The sequence below is a fragment of the Typopeltis vanoorti genome, chromosome 9 (genome assembly GCF_054136105.1).
Source record: "Typopeltis vanoorti isolate ZY-2024b chromosome 9, IOZ_Tvanoo_1.0, whole genome shotgun sequence".
NCBI lineage: Eukaryota > Metazoa > Arthropoda > Arachnida > Uropygi > Thelyphonidae > Typopeltis > Typopeltis vanoorti.
Genome location: NC_143557.1, coordinates 1357460 through 1377540, shown reverse-complemented (window position 1 = coordinate 1377540; position 20081 = coordinate 1357460). Strand labels below are relative to the sequence as shown.

At 36.1% G+C, this 20081-nt stretch overlaps 1 protein-coding gene across 1 annotated transcript in view; it reads left to right on the top strand.

Moving 5' to 3' along the window:
• Positions 1 to 20081, top strand: part of LOC150102843 (uncharacterized) — an 836492-nt gene that overhangs the window by 448464 nt on the left and 367947 nt on the right. Inside the window, exon 15 of the mRNA XM_090397955.1 lies at positions 15676 to 15909. Coding sequence (XP_090254081.1) covers positions 15676 to 15909 — 234 coding nt within the window. The remainder of the gene's footprint in view (positions 1 to 15675; positions 15910 to 20081) is intronic.

Genomic DNA, 20081 nt, shown 5'->3' with positions numbered 1-20081 from the left:
ACACCATTAAACTTCAGTTGCAAAAAAAGAAACAACTGTTGAAGGAATTTAAGGAGAAAGGTGACCTGCAAGCACAAGAATGGGTCAAAGCGCATGCCGGAATGGTAACAAGTGTTGTAAGAAAAACAAATGCGGATTATGAAAGGAAATTAGGCACCCAACTAAAGAGAATCCCAAACAGTGACGGCTGAACTGGATAAGGGTAATGGGTTTAAAGTGATACTGCTGGATCTAAGGCATTTGACAGGATACTGTTAATAATTGGTGGATTTTTATATAGAGGAGATATTCATATATATTATCTTAATATTTATCCTTCTATAGAGATGATCTCTGTTTATAACAATTATTTTTTATTTATTTCCGAGTGTACCTATATATTTTTATATGCACAAAGGTTCACTCCAATTGGTGCAATGATCTTAACTCTTTCTTTCAGAATCCAAATAATCACTGACTCAAGACCAAAATACAAAATAAACACATTTAATAAAACCAAAACAATATATATACACTTCAAGCAAATATTACATAACTAATTACAAAATTAATTGGATCCAAGGCCTTTTAAAAATAAACTTACACTTAAGACTAGACAAAACACTTTGTTTGCACAATCGCAAAAAGTTCATAGTCAGTTTCTTTCTCTTTCAAGGCCATTTTCCGAAGATATATGACTCTATTCTTTATTTTTACAGGATCCTTTCTCATCACTTATGTAACACACATTAATTCTTCCTGACTTAATTCTGTCTCTTTTCTTCAGCAGAAATAATAGTCAGATCTGGCATCCTTAATACAGATGAAACTTAAATAGCAAATTCTTCTTTTATTCACTAAATGCTTATTGACAGTCTTAACTCTTCCAATTTAAAGAAATTTACAGTTCTACAATTTCCTTTTCGGAATCTCCTATAAATCTGTCAATTAATGTTTCCTCCACTATTCCGTTTAAAACTCATATAGCAATAATTTTGTTTTATTTATCCACATACTTATTCCATATTAAAACTTAATAGTTCCACGATTCCTTTTTCGGAATATACTATTAATTTTCTTCCGACTGTCACATAAAAAACTTAAGTTCCCACTAACCTAAATATCAGCCAGCCTGTGTTCTAAATGCCTTCCCCGAACACTCTCTTGTTTACTCTCCCGTTACTCAGATACCGAACGCTTTCCTTTCAGCTGTCAATCACACATCAAACCTCTCAGCGAGCATGCGCACTCCTTGAAAATGGCAAGCGAGAAACTAGTTGTATTGGCTGGCACGTTGTCTCTGTTAGCGACAAGAGAGAATGTCTTCATAAAAACACAACTTTTGATAATTTTAAATTACAATAAAATTCTTGTAAGTAATACAAATATCAAATCTGGTAAGTATATCAATTTTTTGACTTCTTTACATTTGTCACTTTTGACAAAACAATTTCCATAACGGGCACATCGCAAGTGCCGACAATGCGTGTTATGAAAACACAGCTAATAAACATTTTAACATAAACAATACATAAAAATATTCAGAATTTTAATTATGATTATTTTTACAATACCACATGGAATTCTAATCCGTAAACTACAACATGTGGGAATGGATATGAACTGAGAGGAACAGTTCATTTGTTCACTGATGATGAAGAGTTGGGTAGGGCAATAGTGAATGCAGAAGATGTCAAAATTTTGCAGGATGATTTGATAGATTGGAGGTCTGGGCTAAGGAGAATGGATGTCAATTTAATGTTCAAAATGTAAGATTATGCATTTTTGGGTGAAAAGATTAGCAACAGTATATCAGATTTGATGAGGCTTGAGAGTGTTGGTGGATAGGGAGTTGAAGTTTAGGGGGGCACATTGCAAAAGTGGCTAAATCAGCTCATCAAATCACTTGGATGCTGAAGAATACTTTGACGAGCAGAGATAAGCAAGTTATTGTTCCTCTGTATCGACCCTTTAAGACCCCATCTCCACTACTGTGCCCAGATCTGGTCACCTAGGTTTCTTCTTGATGGGGAGGAAGTTGAGAGGATCCAGAGGCGAGTGACCAAGATGATATCAGGTCTATAGAATGAACCTTATGAAAACAGGTTGAAGATTTGTGGGTTGCAGAAATCGGTTGATAGTCAGAAAAGGGGAGATATGATTGAGAAATTCAAATTGCTGAAGGAGTTTCTATAGGATTAATTCGGAGGATATTTTTGAGATCAGGAGTGGTGGTGAGAGAACTAGGGGGGACACCTATGGAAGCTGGGAAAGAGTGAGGTTAGCAAGGCTGTTAGCACTGGGTTCTTTACTTTTAGAGTGGTAAATGAGTGGAATAAGCTGCCAGAGTCTGTTGTGGGTGCTATGCTGGTGAGTGAGTTCAAGGCAAGGTATGATAGATACTGTGAGAATGTCGTATAGTTGTGATGGACATGATGTTTAGGGCCTCCCTCGATGAATCCAAGGACTCCTTGGAGTAGCCAGTAATAATAATAATAAATTTAACAGACTTCATCAGTTTATGATCATATGGTGACACTAGGACAAAGGAATATCCTTTTAACAGAATTTAGCCACATGCCGGAGTACCACCATTCAGGTGGTCAAAATAAGATGAGATTACTTTATACTTTAAAATTAAAATTAAGAAAATAACACTTGAAATCAAATAAAATAATATTAGACAAATAAAGTAATTTTGAATGACATGCATTTAACCAAAAAAAAAAAAGGGAGGATGGAAGTGAATCGTGCTATTGTGTGCTATTTTATGAATTTCCTAAATCTTATCATTGTTAGAAGTATCTGCCTCTCTCCAGCAGTGATATAAAATGCAGGTATTAGCCCAAAGGATATTGTGGTTACTCTAGTTAGATTTTTTCAAGTTTTATTTCACCACATTTTTTCAATGTGGTGAAATAATTCTGGTGTTCTTGTCATTTTTCGACCGAATGTTCTGTTTGTCCAAAGTATGAGCACAGACAATCATGCTATCAGGTATGTGTCAGGTAAGAAGAGCGAGAGAGAGAGAGAGAGGCAACTGTTTATTTGTTCAAACTTTAACTAATAGGAAATTTTGTTGATAAAGAAGAATGTATTGAATCACGGTTGAGCAGCTTTCATAGTTGAACTGTAAATTCAAATACACAAACATCATTCAAGAAAAAATGAAAGAATTTGAAAACAAGAACCAAACACTGACGATTCAATGGCAAATACTGAAGAAAATTTTGATTGATTCAGCTAGAGAGGCATGTGGTGAGGTTATCAGTAAGAATATAAAAATCAGAACTCCATAGTGGTCTCGGGAAGTCAGAGATATTCAAGGAAAAGAAAAAAAGTTCCTATCAATTAATCAGTTTGAGCTCTTAGAGAAAACCGAAAAAAAAAAATGTAAGAAAGCTAAGCACTGTTTACAACTTGTCAAACAAAAGTCATGAGAACAGTTTGGTAAGAACATAGAAAATAAATTTCTCAAAGCTAACAAAATGTTTTGGGGCTATTTCAAAAAGCATAGAAATGGAGGACAGAGATGATAGAGGTGAAATGAAAACTGCTGAAGATAAAAATATTCAAAAAGTCTGGAGTAATTACTTTGAAAGACTGCTAAATGAAACAAGTAGCATCAGCATGATGATAGAAAACTCCCAATGGGAATTCAGTCATTAATACATATCGATACTTAAAGTAGAAAATGTCATCAAAAACCTGAAATCTGGAAATGGAGCTGGAATAAATGAAATATGGCCATAGATGCTTAAATATGGAGGTATAAAAGTTTTATTGGCCAGCAAAGGTTGGTTGATTGCTGGAGCCTCTGCTACTAATGGCTCATGCAAAAAGTTAAGCAAGTTTGAGTGCACTTAGTAGTTGGAAGGGGTTTCAATCGTTCGATGCTGTTGGCACACTCACCCTCAATGTGTCTTTGGACTCCCTGGAGGTGTCACATAATAATAATAATAATAAATTTCATAATTCAGCCGGTCGAATTCCAGATGAATGGAGTGGAGCTCTCATAGTACCCATCTATAAAAAGGGAAATAAAACTGAACATGAGAATTACAGATTTATTTCCCTACTGAGTGTTCCTGATAAATTTTATGCAGGTATACTTGCGGAAGGGCTAAGAAAAATTGTGGAAGGGAAGCTTGGTGAAGAACAAGCTGGATTTAGGCCAAACAGAGGTTCTCAGTATCAGATTTTCACTTTAAGACAAATAGTTAAGGAATCTTTAGAATATAACAAGAATTTGTATTTAAGTTTTGATGATCTGGAAAAGGCATATGACAAGGTGCCAAGAGGACAGTTCTTCAAAATGCTACAGTTATATGCTGTAAATGGTATATTATATCAAGCAATACGTAGTCTCTGTTTAAACTGTAAGTCAGCAGTTAGAATTGAAAGAGGAAGGAAGGTGCAACAAGGGTTCACACTATCTCCACTGTTATTCATTATTTATATGGATCACATTATAAAGGAAAGTGATAATAAATATATTAAAATCAGTGATGTTAATATGCAGATGATGTTATACTTCTGAATAAATCCAGCCCATAAATCTGCAATATTCCCAAACTAAACTGAATAACTGTTGTAATAAATTTGGCATGAAATCTGCAGTATTTCCAGACTAAACTGAATAACTGTTGTAATAAATTTGGCATGAAAATCTGCAACAAAAAGGCAGAAACATTGCAAACATTAACTGTATCCTGAATGGTGAACCTATAGAACATGTAAAACATTTCAGCTATTTAGGAACAATATTTAGTGAAGATGGTAAATTAAATATGGAAATAAACAACAGAATTAGTAAAGCTTGTATGGTAGGAAGTCATCTGGATAAATTTATATGGAATAAGAAAGAAATTAGTCAAAACATTAAATTATCTGTATACAATATAGTATTCAAACCAAATTTAACTTATGGATCTGAGAGCTGGGTTTGAAATAAAACACTTGACCAAAGACTAGAGACCACAGATATGAGAATCCTGAGAAAGATTAGGGCTGTGAACAGATGGCATCAATGGCAATATCATATTAAAAATGAGGATATTAGAAAGAACTTGACATTGTTATCATCCAGGAATGTGTTAGCAGCACTAATCTCAGGTGGTATGGTCACTTAAACAGAATAGGAAAGGAAAGATTAGCAAAACAAGTGTTCTCTGCCAAGTTGGCAGGATAAGGACCCAATGAATGACCAATGTGTAGATGGATTGATACAGTAAAAAGCACATTAAAATTGAGAAATATAAGATCTGATAATATTGCAGTCTTGACAGATAACAGATTAATTTGGAGAAAAATTGTTGATGAAAAGTTATTAATGGTGTGACTTTTTTTCATGTAGTAATATCATAATTATCCTGCACACTCCCTGAGTGTACATGTCAGGAATTTGGTGGTGATGGAAGAATTGCCTCCAAGATGCCTGCAATATATGGAATTGGGACTCACCATACAAGTTCAGGCTCTTAGGGATGGGCTTGTGAGTGACCAGGATAGGTTTAAACTTCCTTGAGTTGGAATCTTTCCAGTTCCTGTTGGAGATACTTGAGATTTGTAGCAGATGGCATGTGTTCTATTGAACAAGGTTTTGATTATGCTCATTTTTTGAGGTGGATATGATAGGCTTAATATTCTTGTATATAGTTGCTGTAGAGCAGTGGTTAAATTTTAAATGAATAAGCTATGGGGCCCTTAAAGTAAGGATCATAAATGTGAGGCTATTGCTTGATTGTCGCAATATTTTTTAAAATTTTATTTATTAATTTATTCTGGTGGAGTTAAAGCCATCAGGCCTTCTCTCCCACACCACCAGAAACATTAGATACAAATACAAAATTACAATAATAAATTAATATAATATTTCTAACATATTAAAAGATAATTCAATTTAAGATAACATTAGGTTATATGAGCAATGAGAAAACAGTAGGCCTGTTCAGCTTGTTATATAAATGCAGAAAAAAAAAAAAATATATATATATATATAATGATGAAATAACTCAAATTCCTTAGTAAATTTCTAATTTATGTAGACTGTAGAAATATTGAACAATTATTGTCTTATTGATATTTGAATGAATATGCTGTAAAATGTAAAATAATACTGTACTTGTTAAAGAGGTAGATACTTATTAGAGGTAGATCACTTCTAACTGCTAAAGATAAAGATAGATAAGAATGCATTGCCTGATGGAGACGTGTTCTCCATCAGGCAATGCGAGAACGGTCAATGAGTTTAAGGAGTGGTATAATAGACTTTGTGTTTCTTAGGGGGGGACCACCCCTCGATGAGTCTTGACAGACTTTATGTTCTTGGGAAGGACCTCCTACGATGAGTCTTTTGACTCCATGGAGGCCTGAATAATAATAATAATATGGGTTTACTCATATCAGTAAATTAAATTTGAAATATAACTAGTAAAATGTACAGGAAAGTGCACAAAAATATCGGGCTTACCGTTAGTTAACAGTTGCAGGAGGTCTACAATAGTTTCCGCAAAGCTTTCTTCGCTTTGTCTGTCTCTGCATTAAGTCTCTTTTTATGCTAAGCAAGTGCACTCTTTCTTCCTTGGGACATCCAGCGTTTAACATATGGAAGAGGATCCCACTGGGAAATTGGTGGACCACAACTATTTACTGTCATCAAAGATAAGACATTTTCAACAATGAGAGCATTTCTTGTGTCACAATATTCAATATTGTTTATAATGCTGAAGCTCGCACTCTGCATTGCTTACTGATATTGTTTCAACACACTTCATTTCTTCATGGCATCTAACACATGCTTACCTCCACACTGCTTAAAATCCTGATAAGGTTGAATGACCTTATAAACACCAAATCACAATTTTCTTTGTGCTTCTCAGAATCACAATCTCTGATAAACAACTGCTAATCTGCTGTTCTGTTGTTGGCTACTGACTGTTGCTGACAGTATTGCCAACCAGAAAAGACAAAATATCTCTACAAAACTGTCAAAATTCCACTACACTACACTGGAATAATGTTTTCTTGTCAATCGCTGCAAGATAATGCATTACAGGAAGCTCCAAACCTCTCTATCCCTTTCACCATGCGTTCATAATCAAGCGACTGATGATATTGACTTCATATGCACATTCAAAACTGTAAACAGTTGTTGAATAATAACAATAATAATAATAATGTATACACATCATTAGTGCTTGGGAAATTGTGATGGAATATTTGTTAGCAGCAATAATAAGCTGTATTCCACAAATGAAGAAGAGGACACAATTTGGTGTAAAGTGGATGACAAATAATATTAACACGTTCGCTGCCAACTACGAGTATACTCGTAGTTCGTATATGAGCTACACAAGCCAGCTACGAGTTTACTCGTATGATGCTTACCACCGGCAACGAGATTACCGTACTGACTTTGAAGAAATGAAAATGCTTGGCTTGTGGAGCTAGTAGCAAAACCGTGTATAGTCATAGATGGCATATGCTCTGCACAAGCCAACTACGAGTATACTCGTATGATGCTTACCGCTGGCAACGAGATTACCGTACTGACCTTGAAGAAGTGAAATTGCTCGCCGCATGGGAACAGACTATACCGAAGTAGCGTGGCACCAATCGTGTTAAACAGGGACGGCATATGAAAAAGAGGCTATGGAAGAGATATAAGGAGATAGGTGAAGGGCAGATGCATGAAGAATATAAGACACAGGTCAGGAGAGTGACTAGTATGGTAAGGAAGGCAGAACTAAAATATGAAAAGAGATTGGCCCTAAGATCCAAAGAAAATCCTAGGGAATATTTTAGCTATGTGGCCAGTAGGAGGAGAAATGACTGTGAAAGAATGACATTGTGGGATAAAAATGGGAATAGAGTGACTGATGCAGAGGACATAGTGGAATTGTTCAATGAACACTTTATTGGTGTATTTCATCCTGGAGGAGTAAATTTTAATACTATAGGGATAAGGCAAGTTCGAGGTTTAGAGGTCCAGGAGGAGAGTGTGTTCCAAATACTGAGTACTCTGGATGTCAGTAAGGCTGTGGGACTGGATGGTATTTCACCACGAGTTTTGAGAGAATGTGCTTAAGAACTGACAGCTCCTTTGACCTGGCTTTTCAATGAAAGTCTGGCTGTGGGAAAGGTGCCCATGGAATGGAAGGAAGGTAAGATAGTGCCATTGCATAAGGGCGGTAGCAGAATGGAAGTGTCTAATTATAGGCTAGTTTGTGTGTCATCAGTAGTTGTTAAGATCTTGGAGAAATTAGTGAGGGACAGTATACAGCATTGGGTAGATGAGGGTAATGTTATCTGTGAGAGTCAGCATGGATTTGTTAAGGGGCACTCATTTTAGTAATATGCTAGCCTTTTATAATAAAGTTACAAGAGCAGAAGATGAGGGAAAGGCGCATACTTCCATTTTCTTGTGTTGTTGCCATTTTCTTTCAGATAGTGTATCTGTATCATCTGACAGTGTGTGCTAATGTACTATGCTAATTTCAGTTGCAGGTAACAGTCTATTCTTAATACTGTGGAATGTTAACACTCAACCTCTTCTCAAGAATCGAGGTCATGCAGAGACAGTCTGGTATTTGTGCCTAGTTCTCTTTACCAGAGTTATCCATATCTAGTCGAAGTGCCCAAAGTATAATACAGAATATCGAATCTAGTATCGTAGTCTTATTTGTTGTAAGCAGTACTGCTCTGGCATTAAATCATACACAAGATCTGGGTTCATAAAGTAGAAATAATGAACCTAAGGAGCAAATTAATGTGGGTGTAGAATGAGTTATATCAATGAGGAGAGAGACTTAGCAGAGGAAAGATGTCAGCATATGAGAACTTGAAGGTGACTAATTATAGCAGTAATTTGGAATGCAGAATAGCACAAGAGAAAAAGATACAGAGAGAGAATAGTGTTTTACAGATTTGATTGTCAAAGATGTAAAATTTGAATTAGTGCTGAACATGTAGGGACTGTGCAATTAGTAGAGTGATTGAGGAGAGCAGAGGAAGTGCATATGATTTGATTATGCTTTTTAGAAAGAATGGTTGTGGGGTAGTGTGAATGAAGCAGCACAGAATTTGAGAATGTTATTAGAAGCTGTGAAGCATATGTTACTGGTAGAGTTTAAGGCAGTAATATTCTACCTTATGGCTTTTACTTTGTGACAGTCTGCTCATACAACACTTTCCACTTATGACAAATGCCCCATATATATATATATATATATATATTTATTTATTTATTTATTTATTTATTGTATAAATGGGCTACTTGCTGTATCTCTATTGTGAATTTATAAAGTTTATAGCTATTATTTTATTTTACTGTTGTTAATAATGATAAATTTCAAAATAAGGGTTACATTGCTTCCAGTGAAAAGGAGACATGAAACTTATTACATTAGATACTAAGATTAAAATTATTAAATTTACTGAGGTGGCATATCAAACACTGAGATAGGCCACTGGCTAATCGTATCTCCCACTATTTTTGTTATAGTTGCTTAAAACAAAGATAAAGTGAAAAGTGCCGCACTGGCTAATACTACAGTTATCCATAAATGTGACCGTCTTATTGCAGAAATGGAAAAACTGTTAATGGTGTAGATTGATGACCAAACTGGTTAGCATGTTTCCTCTAAGACTAACTATTCAAAATATCTTGCTTTCTTCCTGGCATCCCAAAATCACGAACTCAGATCTTTCAGTTCTTGTCTCTTGTTTTTTTGTTTGTGAAAATTATTCTAAATTTTTTGATTATGTAACTGACATATTTGATGCTTTATTTATGTCATTTATGCACATATATGACTTTATAAGAACATTATTAAACCATTACATGCATCTACAAGTGAATGGGAAGGTTAACACATTCGCTGCCGACTACGAGTATACTTGTAGTTGGTAAACCAGCTACACAAGCCAGCTAGAGTATACTCGTATGACGCTTACCGCTGGCAACGAGATTACTGTACTGACCTTGAAGAAGTGAAAATGCTTGGCTTGTGGAGCTAGCATCAAAACTGTGTATTCTCATAGATAGTATATGCTCTGCACAAGCCAACTACGAGTATACTCGTATGACACTTACCGCTGGCAACGAGATTACTGTACTGACCTTGAAGAAGTGAAATTGCTTGGCGTACGGGAACAGACTATGCCGAAGTAGCGTGGCAGCGAACATGTTAAAAAAAAAAAAAAAGACTGTGATTTTCTGTCCTATGAAATTCTTTGCATAATGAACACTTCATCATACTTTTATGATACTTTTACTAGTATGATGATGAACACTTCATCATCATACTAGGCATATCCCAGTCATACTTTGTATGACTGGGATATGCCTATATTGCCTACATATGATAGTAGGGAACTGAGAAGAAGAAGGGATGTGATTATGAATAACATGATTGTAAGATTGTGTAAGAAGAGGGATCTTGCATGTATTGATCTACAGGATAGATTTGGGGGGTATGAGAGATCTGTTTGCTGAAGATGGTTTGCATCTGAGCAAGAATAATAGTGAGAAGCTTGGTAGATTGCTGCTAAATGAAGGAAAGAGTTTTTCTTGGCAAGGAAATAAAAAATGGTGAGTTTCCGAGTGTGAGCTCTCAAAATTTGGTGTGTAAGATGGTGGTAAGATATGTGATTTGGCTTTAGGGATTGTATCATAAGATGTAGATGAGTTAAGAGTTCTGTCACACAAGAGTGTTAATAGGAAGTGGGGGGGGGGCATTTTAATTACTTGTTGAGGTTGCCTATTAAGATTGGTGATAAACTTGCTGACTGATGAGAGATTGGAAATGAAAAATGGCAAAACAAGAGCTATTAGGGAGGTTGCAGGTGAAGATGCATACAGGCACCAATATCACAAACGGGTGTGTAAATGGATGGAAAATTTTGGAATTAGTTTGTGATAACAAATCAGAATGGGCAATGACTAACCTTTATCTACCCTAATGCAAGAAGCATTCCAGAAGAAGAGAGAGGAGTTTTTGGTATTGTTAGCTTTTCTTTATCAAAAGTTATTGTTATTTAGTGAGATGTGTCTAACAGAAGATGTTGTTGTTATTGGTATAGAATGTGAAAGCTATATTTTCAGAGAAGATACAGTAACAAGATGGACAGTGGTATTACTAATGAAGCAGATGAACTGCATCCAAAATGAGTAGAAGTTCAACAGGTGATCAGTGAGGGAGGATGTGAATGGTATGCATTGGCAAATAAACTCCATGAACGATGGGTGGATGCAAGGAGAAAAGATTATATGGGCAAAAAGATTTGAAGTTATCTGTTAATAAGGAATAATTACTTAATGCAGCATGTAATAGAAGATCCTATGGGATTGAATGTGCTGGATCTTGTGATTGCATCAGAGGATTTGACTATAGCAGTGGTTACATTAATGCCATTTGGTAAGAATGATTATGTAGTTTTGATCTGGGAGGTGGCTAAATGTGAAATTTTTGCTTGATGTTTACTGGATTGATTTAGTAATGTAACATCATCTGCATAAAGAGCTAAGTTTAATATTATCTCCAATTTTGGTATCAGCTTTAATACCATCTTCCTTAATAATTTGTGATCATATAGATCAGTGGTTCCCAACCTTTTCCACTTGTGTACCCCTTTTAAACCCATTTCTATAAATTGTAACCCTTTTTTTAAAAATAGCTGTTTTTAAATACTGACACTTTTGTTCAGTGCCTATCTTAATGTAAAATTGTTATTGATTATATTTACTGATTATTCCGCCATTACTGATTTTATTTCCTGAACAGCCCAGCACGTACCTCCAGGGGTACGCGTACCACCCGTTGGGAACCAATGATATAGATTATTATTATCCAGGCCTCCATGGAGTCAAAAGACTCATCGTAGGAGGTCCTTCCTAAGAAACACAGTCTATCAAGATCCATCGAGGGGGGAGGTCCCCCTCTAAGAAACACAAAGTCTTTCATACCACTCCTTAAACTCATTGACCGTTCTCACTCTCACCACTCCATCAGGCAATGCATTCCATGGTTCAGCCACCCTCCATGAAAAGAAACCACTCCTCACCCTCTTGCTCACGTTTTCCTTTCGTAACTTCGAGGGATGGCCTCTTGTCATTACTCCTTCCCTCTGTTCAACCAAGTGAAAGAACTCCCCAGTGTCAACCCTGTAACCACCTCTCAACAGTTTAAAAGTCTCAATCATATCACCTCTACTTCTATCCACCAAACTCTGCAGTCCACATTCCCTCAGCCGATCCTCATAACTAACATTGTACAGTCCTGAAACTATCTTTGTTATCCATCTTTGAACCCTTTCCACAGTTAATTTATCCCCTTCAAATCCTGGGGACCAAATCTGAAAACAATAGTCTAAGTGGAGTCTTTATACAACGGAATAATAACCCTTTTATCTCTGCAGGTCAGTGTCCTTCTCGTAATTGCAGCAATCCTCTGTGTTACCTTCACCACCTTTGCAATATGTCCCCTAAATTTCAGGTTTCTATCAATCATCAACCCCAGATCTCTTGTCTCCTCTACTTCCTCCAGTATAACTCCTCCCATAGCGTATGCAGCATCCCATCGATGTTTCCCAAACCTCAAGACCTTATATTTTGCTGCATTAAACTGACATCCCCCATTCATTTGTCCATCTATCTAGCTTATTCAATTCCTCTTGCAGGGCTACCACATCTGCACTATTACTAATAAACTTCCCAGATTCGCATCATCCGCAAACAACTGAATATCCCTTGCAATCCACTGACAATGTCATCGATATAAAGGTTAAACAATATAGGTCCCAGTACTGAACCCTGTGGGACCTCACTTGTAACCCTCTGCCTCCTTGAAACTGCCCCATCATACACAACTTTGTGATACATATCGACAGCCAATCCTGAATCCAGTTGATCAATCTGACATCCAGACCCATGTGCTGCAACTCAAATATCAGCTTATCGCGTGGCACCCTGTCAAATGTCTTCGCTAAGTCTAAGAAAATGGCAGTATATGCCTTTCCCTCATCTAATGCTCTTGTAACTTTATTATAAAAGGCTAGCATATTGCTAAAACAAGAGCGTCCCTTCACAAATCCATGTTCTCTCTCACAGATAACATTACCCACATCTGCCCAATGTTGTATACGTTCCCTCACTACTTTCTTCAAGATCTTACTAACTACTGATGACACACAAACTAGCCTATAATTAGACACTTCCATTCTGCTACCGCCCTTATGCAATGGCACTATCTTACCTTCCTTCCATTCCATGGGCACCTTTCCTGCAGCCAGACTTTCATTGAAAAGCCAGGTAAAAGGTTCCCTAGCACATTCTCTCAAAACTCCTTGTGAGATACCATCCAGTCCCACAGCCTTACTGACATTCAGAGTACTCAGTATTTGAAACACATCTCCTCCTGTACCTCTAAACCTTGAACCTGCCCTATCCCTCTAGTATTACAACTGACTCCTCCAGGATATAATACTCCAATAAAGTGTTCATTGAACAATTCTACTATGTCCTCTGCATCAGTCACTCTTTTCTCATTTTTATCCCACAATGTCATTCTTTCACAGTCATTTCTCCTCCTACTGGCCACATAGCTAAAATATTCCCTAGGATTTTCTTTGGATCTTAGGGCCAATCTCTTTTCATATTCCAGTTTTGCCTTCCTTACCATACTAGTCATTCTCTTGGCCTGTGTCTTATATTCTTCATGCATCAGCTCTTCACCTGTCTCCATAGCCTCTTTTTCGCATGTAATTCCTGTTTTATATTTTGTCATCCACTTTACTCCTAATTGTGTCCTCTTCTTCACTCGTGGTATACAACTTACTATTGCTGCTAACAAATATTCTTTCACAATTTCCCACACACACTAATATATACCCGCCTTCCAATTCCTCTCGCCATGAAACTTCCCAAAGTTGACGTCTTAGACTATTATAATCACTTGCCTTATAATTCTACATATGTTCCCGTCTCTTTGATACTCCAGCATGTCTATTCATTTTCCAAGTCAAAACCATATGGTCACTCTCTCCAACTGGTTTTATAGAGATGTCATCTCAGTTATTATCAACTCTTCTAATGCTATAACCAAATCCAAAACTCTTGAACCTCTTGTTCCCTCTATTACATGTTGCCTAAGACATTTGTCCCTCAAGAATTTTAGAAATGCGATTCCCTCTTTGCTACATGCATCTTCCTCTCCCCCACTTTATACTACTGTAGTTAAAATCTCCCATCACAATTGTTCTTCTTGCACTTGCCACGCTCAGTTGTCTCAACATCTCCTGCTCCCCACCCTATGTGCTCTTTGGTGTGTATCAATGCCCCACTAAATATCCTGTCTTGCCCACCTCTACCTCACACCATATGCTTTCAAAATCATTAGTGTCCCTGCTTTCCAAAGCCTCCACTCTTAGAGGACATAGGTCGTCACTTATTGTAAGCCGTACTCCACCACCACGCTTTCCCTTCCTATCCTGCCGAAAAATGCTGTACCCAGCAACTTCTATTCCTGTTATTATATCCTCTTCTGTCAACCACGTCTCTGTGATCCCAATAATCTTTGGCCAGGCTGATACTATCAGTGCCACCAATCCTCTCCCTTATTCTGGATACTCCTGGCATTAGTATAAAGCATATGAATGCTGTTATTTCTGTACCCAGCATTATCCCCTGATGATGGATATTAGTGGATGATAATGCGCACCCTTTTCTCTCACCTGTTTTACATCAAACCATCTTCCTACACCTTGGTTTCAACTGCTGACTTACAACTTAAATATAAACTCGTAAATGTCCCATTTATACCTGATATAAATGTAATGTTTTGAACAGCTTTTCTCTTGGTACCTTGTCTTTCTCTTTATGCCTTTTCCAGATGTACAGATTTTTCTGGCTTTGTAGCAGCCTAATTAAGGCTTATGATAGGGTGATTAATCCTATCTGCATAATCTATGTGTGTCAGCTGTGTGTATTTTATGGCTACTTTGTCTTTCTTGCAAAATGAAGCCTAAGTTTCCTGAATACCCTTATTACCTTGTCAGCAGACCAGCTAAGTTATTTTCAGTTAAAAAAGTTTATGAAAGTTCTCAAGGAACTGTTGAGGATTTTGAGGTTTTTTCCAGTCAAAGGGTATTATGTTACTTTCTGAGTTGCAGAGATTCTTCAAGCTACTTTTGACATGCTGTTTTTTTTTTTTTCCTTGATGTTTTTTTCCAGGGTACTATCGTAATATAGGTTTTGAACTTATAGTACGATAGTACCCTGGGTGAGCTGATTTACCATTTATATATATATATATATATATATATATATATCTATATATATATTTTTTTTTTTTTTTTGCATTGGTAATTCTTTTTATCCTGTCTGGAAACCCTGCTTTACATACAAAACATGGAACCTTTTTCAAGCCATTTCAGACCTCTAATAAGTAGAGTGATATTCTCTCACTGAACAACAACACACACACACACACACTTAATTTTTTATCCATTGATTTAGGTTATTTATTCTCTGAATGAATGTAGAATAAAATACTATTCAGTATACCCAGGAATTTAGTTTGTTAGTGTAAAATCTTGTTTTATTATTAAAATACTGAGCTTTTCCATATACAACAATCTGTTTATTGCCACCTTTCTTTTGTGATTGTGCACTGATGCTTAATCTGTTTAATTTAGGCATGGGTTCTAAGCAAATTGGTATGCCACAAAGCAACTCTTCATACTATGATCACACATATATGTGATTTGGTAAATAGAGAGCAGTTCACTCATAGTTTAGTACAGTTATGCTTATTAGATTCTCCTCCACTTCCACCTGCTCAGATTCAAAGTCGTCATAATTCAAGTCCTGCAATTTCAACAGGAGCTACTAGTAAAAGTCCTACTCATAATCAAGCTAATTTCTCCCAGGTATATAATACTTAAAAAATTATATCATCAGTTTATTGTTGTCATAAAACAAATAAATTTGACTTAAGTATATGATTTAGCACCTTTATTTTGCTTAGGTTGTAATTATTATTATTTTTTATTTTTATAATTTTTGACAAATGCAAATAACAGATTATTTTCTCTTTTTTTTACTTTACAAGAGGATGTGGTCAGCCAAGTGGATAGTGCCTGTACTCTTCAGCCAGTTGGTCTTGGGGTATTGCTCAGACATGTGATAGATATTGCATTGTATGAGATCACACCCTTCTTACTGGAGGCCTAAATTCTCTTGATTAAATGCCATCTATTGGTCTCTAGAGCAGGAATTTCTTCATGCTTAGCCTATTATTAATTAACTTAAGGAATTCACAACATACACTAGAATATAAATTAAACTTTAATATATATTTCCAATATTTCGGCAACGTCATGTTGCCATCTTCAAAGGAACTTAAAATAAAGACACGTGCATGCAGGCACTACATACAGTAAATGAGGACGAAGCAAGGAAACGATTGTTTCTCCTAAAAGTCCTGATGGTGCCCCCTAGCAGGCTATGTAGGTATTCTTGGCCGTTGGGCTGAAGGTCTCGTGATGTACGTCTCCCTAATTTGGGGCAGTCTCATGCAACCAAATTTGTTGAGATTGCCCCAAATTTGGGAGACGTACATCATGAGACCTTCAGCCCAATGGCCAAGAATACCTACATAGCCTGCTAGGGGGCACCATCAGGACTTTTAGGAGAAACAGTAGTTTCTTCGTTTCATCCTCATTTATTGTATGTAGTGCCTGCGTGCACGTGTCTTTATTTTAAGTTCCTTTGAAGATGGCAATGTGGTGTGGCCGAAATATTGGAAATATATATTAAAGTTTAATTTAATTTATATTCTAGTGTACGTTGTGAATTCCTTAAGTTAATTAATAATCATGTATAACCAGCGTAATAATCCTTTCTACGAGAATTGCATAGCCTATTCGAGGAGTTAAAATTTGATATAGTGTTATTAGAAAGAGATGTTTATATAGAGGATATTATCATAATATTAATCCTGTCTTATGAAATTTCTCTATAACAATTATTTTTATTTTCTGAGTGTACCTATATATTATATTTATTTATTTATTGCACAAGGGTTCACTCCGATTGGTGCAATGACTTTAACTCTTTCTTTCAGAATCCAAAAAATCACTGACTCAAAACTATTTAATAAAACGAAAACAATACACACACACACACACACACACACACACTTCAAATAACTTTACATAACTATAACTACAGAATTAATTGGATCCAAGGCCTTTTAAAAATAAACTTCCACTTAAGACGAGACTAAACACTTTGTTTTCACAATGTCAAAATGTTCATAGCCAGTTTCTTTCTCTGTTAAGGCCCTTTTCCGAAGATATATGACTTTATTCTTCATCTTCATAGGATCCTTTCTCATAATTCTTCCTGACTCAATTCTGTCTCCTTTTTAGAAGAAATAATAGTTAGATACGGCGTCCTTAAGACAGATGAAACTTCCTAATCAGAATTTTCTCGAACATTCCTTTAGAACATAAATAGCAATTTCTTCTTTTATTCACTAATGCTTATTGACAGTCTTAGCTTTTCTACTTTAAAAACTCACAGTTCTATGATTCCCTTTTTGGAATCTACTACTAATCTTCCAATTAGCGTTTCCTCTAATATTCCTTTTAAAACATCTATAGCAATATTTTCTTTTATTTATCAATACTTATTCCACTTTGAAACTTCATAGTTCCACGATTCCTTTTTCTGAATATCCTATTAATTTTCCTCCCACTGTCACATAAAAAACTCAATTTCCTCCAAATCTAAATATCTGCCGGCCTGTGTTCTCATTTCCTTTTGAACACTCTCTTGTTTACTCTCTGTTACGCTGATACCGAACACTCTCCTTGTCAGCTGTCAATCACACATCAAATTTCTTGGGTTTCATGGAGTTTCATGGAGTGCGAGCATGCGCACTCCATGAAACTGGCAAGCAAGAAGTTAGGTATAATGGCTGACACATAGATTACATTAGTGTAACGAGGATGTCTCTTCAAAACACAGCACGTAATATTTTAAACTACTATAAAATTTTTTTAAAGTAATTTAACTATTCAAATCCGGTAAGTACATAAACTTTTTAAATGCTTTACATATCACTTTGACAAAATAATTTCAATAACGGGCACATCGCAAGTGCCGACAATGCGTGTTATGAAACCACAACTGATAAACATTCTGACATAAACCATTTGTAAAAATATTCGGAATTTTAAATTATGATTATTTTTACAATAGGTTAATACTACATCATTGGTGGACTGGTATAAAAAAAAAAAAAAAAAAAAAAAAAAAAAACTGTCTGAATGTTTATTTATGAAATCCTTCTGGATATGAAGAGAAGACTTCCATTTATTGATTATTTTTTTTTAAAATAATTAATGAAGATTAATTCCGTTATACTGGATTAGTATTTTTATTAGTGTTTGCATGATTGATTGTAAGATTCAGTTTGGTTCTAAGAGCTGTTACTTTTTATTATACTTAAATTGTTCATTATAGCACCAATGTGAAATAGAATCATAATCTATATTTCCTAGTCAATAGCAACATCCCACTAAATATCTTATTTTATAAATATCTGTCTTACACCATATACTCTCAAAGCTATCAGTGTTATATCAACTATGATTCTCACCCTGTGAGGGTGCAATTCATCTATCATGAGTAACACTCAAACACCATGTTTACCTTCTCTATCCTGCTGAAATATGCCTTACTTTCAATTTTATGCCTCCGTAGTGCAATTGGAAGAACAGCAGAACATTGCACCCTTCGATTGGAAAAGACCATAGTTTTCTCATCGTAATGAGGGGTTCCTTACATTGCTTTTTTCAATTGAAGGTGAATTAGCTGATCTCATACAGAGGTAGCAGGTTTTGTTTTCTCCTGGAAACTCAGGTTTTTCATATTGCATACCAACAAATTGATCTCCAGAACACACACAATTTACAGACAAAAAATAGTGTTGTTGGTAATGATGGGCAGTAGATGGCATTGATAGTAGTAGTGTCATAATAGGAGAATTAAGTAATAGTGGAGAGAGTGAGATGTATTTAGTGAAGTAGATTGCCCTCCTGCGATGAGTCCTTGACTCCCTGGAGGCGTCACGTAATAATAACAACTTCTAATCCTTTAGAACAGTTAACTCCTCAGTTAACTCCAAGTTTCACTGATACCAACAATCTTTAGAAAGACTCTCAATCAATGCCACTATTCCTAATGCTCCTAGCATTTACATGCAGAAAAACCAGTACATTGCCAATATTCTTATAGCCATTATTACTACCCCCCCCCCCCAATACTCCACCTGTCTCTGCAATATAGTGTACACCCTCTCATTTCTCAAGCCACTATCCCCCACCTGAGGCCATTCCTGATGTTCCTCCCTTGCAGTTCTAGTTTCCCTGCCCTAACTCACTTTTGCAGAAAACAAGTCTATCCAAATACTTGCATCCTGCATTCAAATGTAATTCATCTCTTGCTTACAGCTCTGTTCTGTACTCAAATGTATGATAGAAATCTACATATTCCAGTCCTCTCTTTCTTCATTCTTGCTATCAACTTATTCGTCATCACTACTCTTCTCCTTTGCTCTTCATTATCATAACAGGACAACATGCCCACTATCTTTTCTTGGACACATTTTTGCTGCATCATCTCTAACATCAACCCCCAAATCTCACACAACACAATTCATTCTACCACTCAGGTCATTCATACCACCCATTACTATCATCTCCTCTACTTTTCACCCCTCCTCATTGCCACTCTCTATCATTCCACCTGACAAGCATTCCTAAATGACAGTAAGGTAGGTGGACTAGATGGAATTTCACCACATGTTTTAAGGGAATGTGTTATGGAACTGATTCTTTCATTAAACTCTGCTGTTTAATGAAAGTCATGCAATGGGACAAATTCCTGGAGAGAATGGAAAGAGAATAAGATTGTGCCGTTGCATAATGGTGGTGGTAGTAGAATGGAGGTATCAAACTATAGGCTTGTTTGTATTTCTTCTGTAGTTGTAAAGATTTTGGAGAAACTCCTATGCATTAGCCAGATGAGGGCA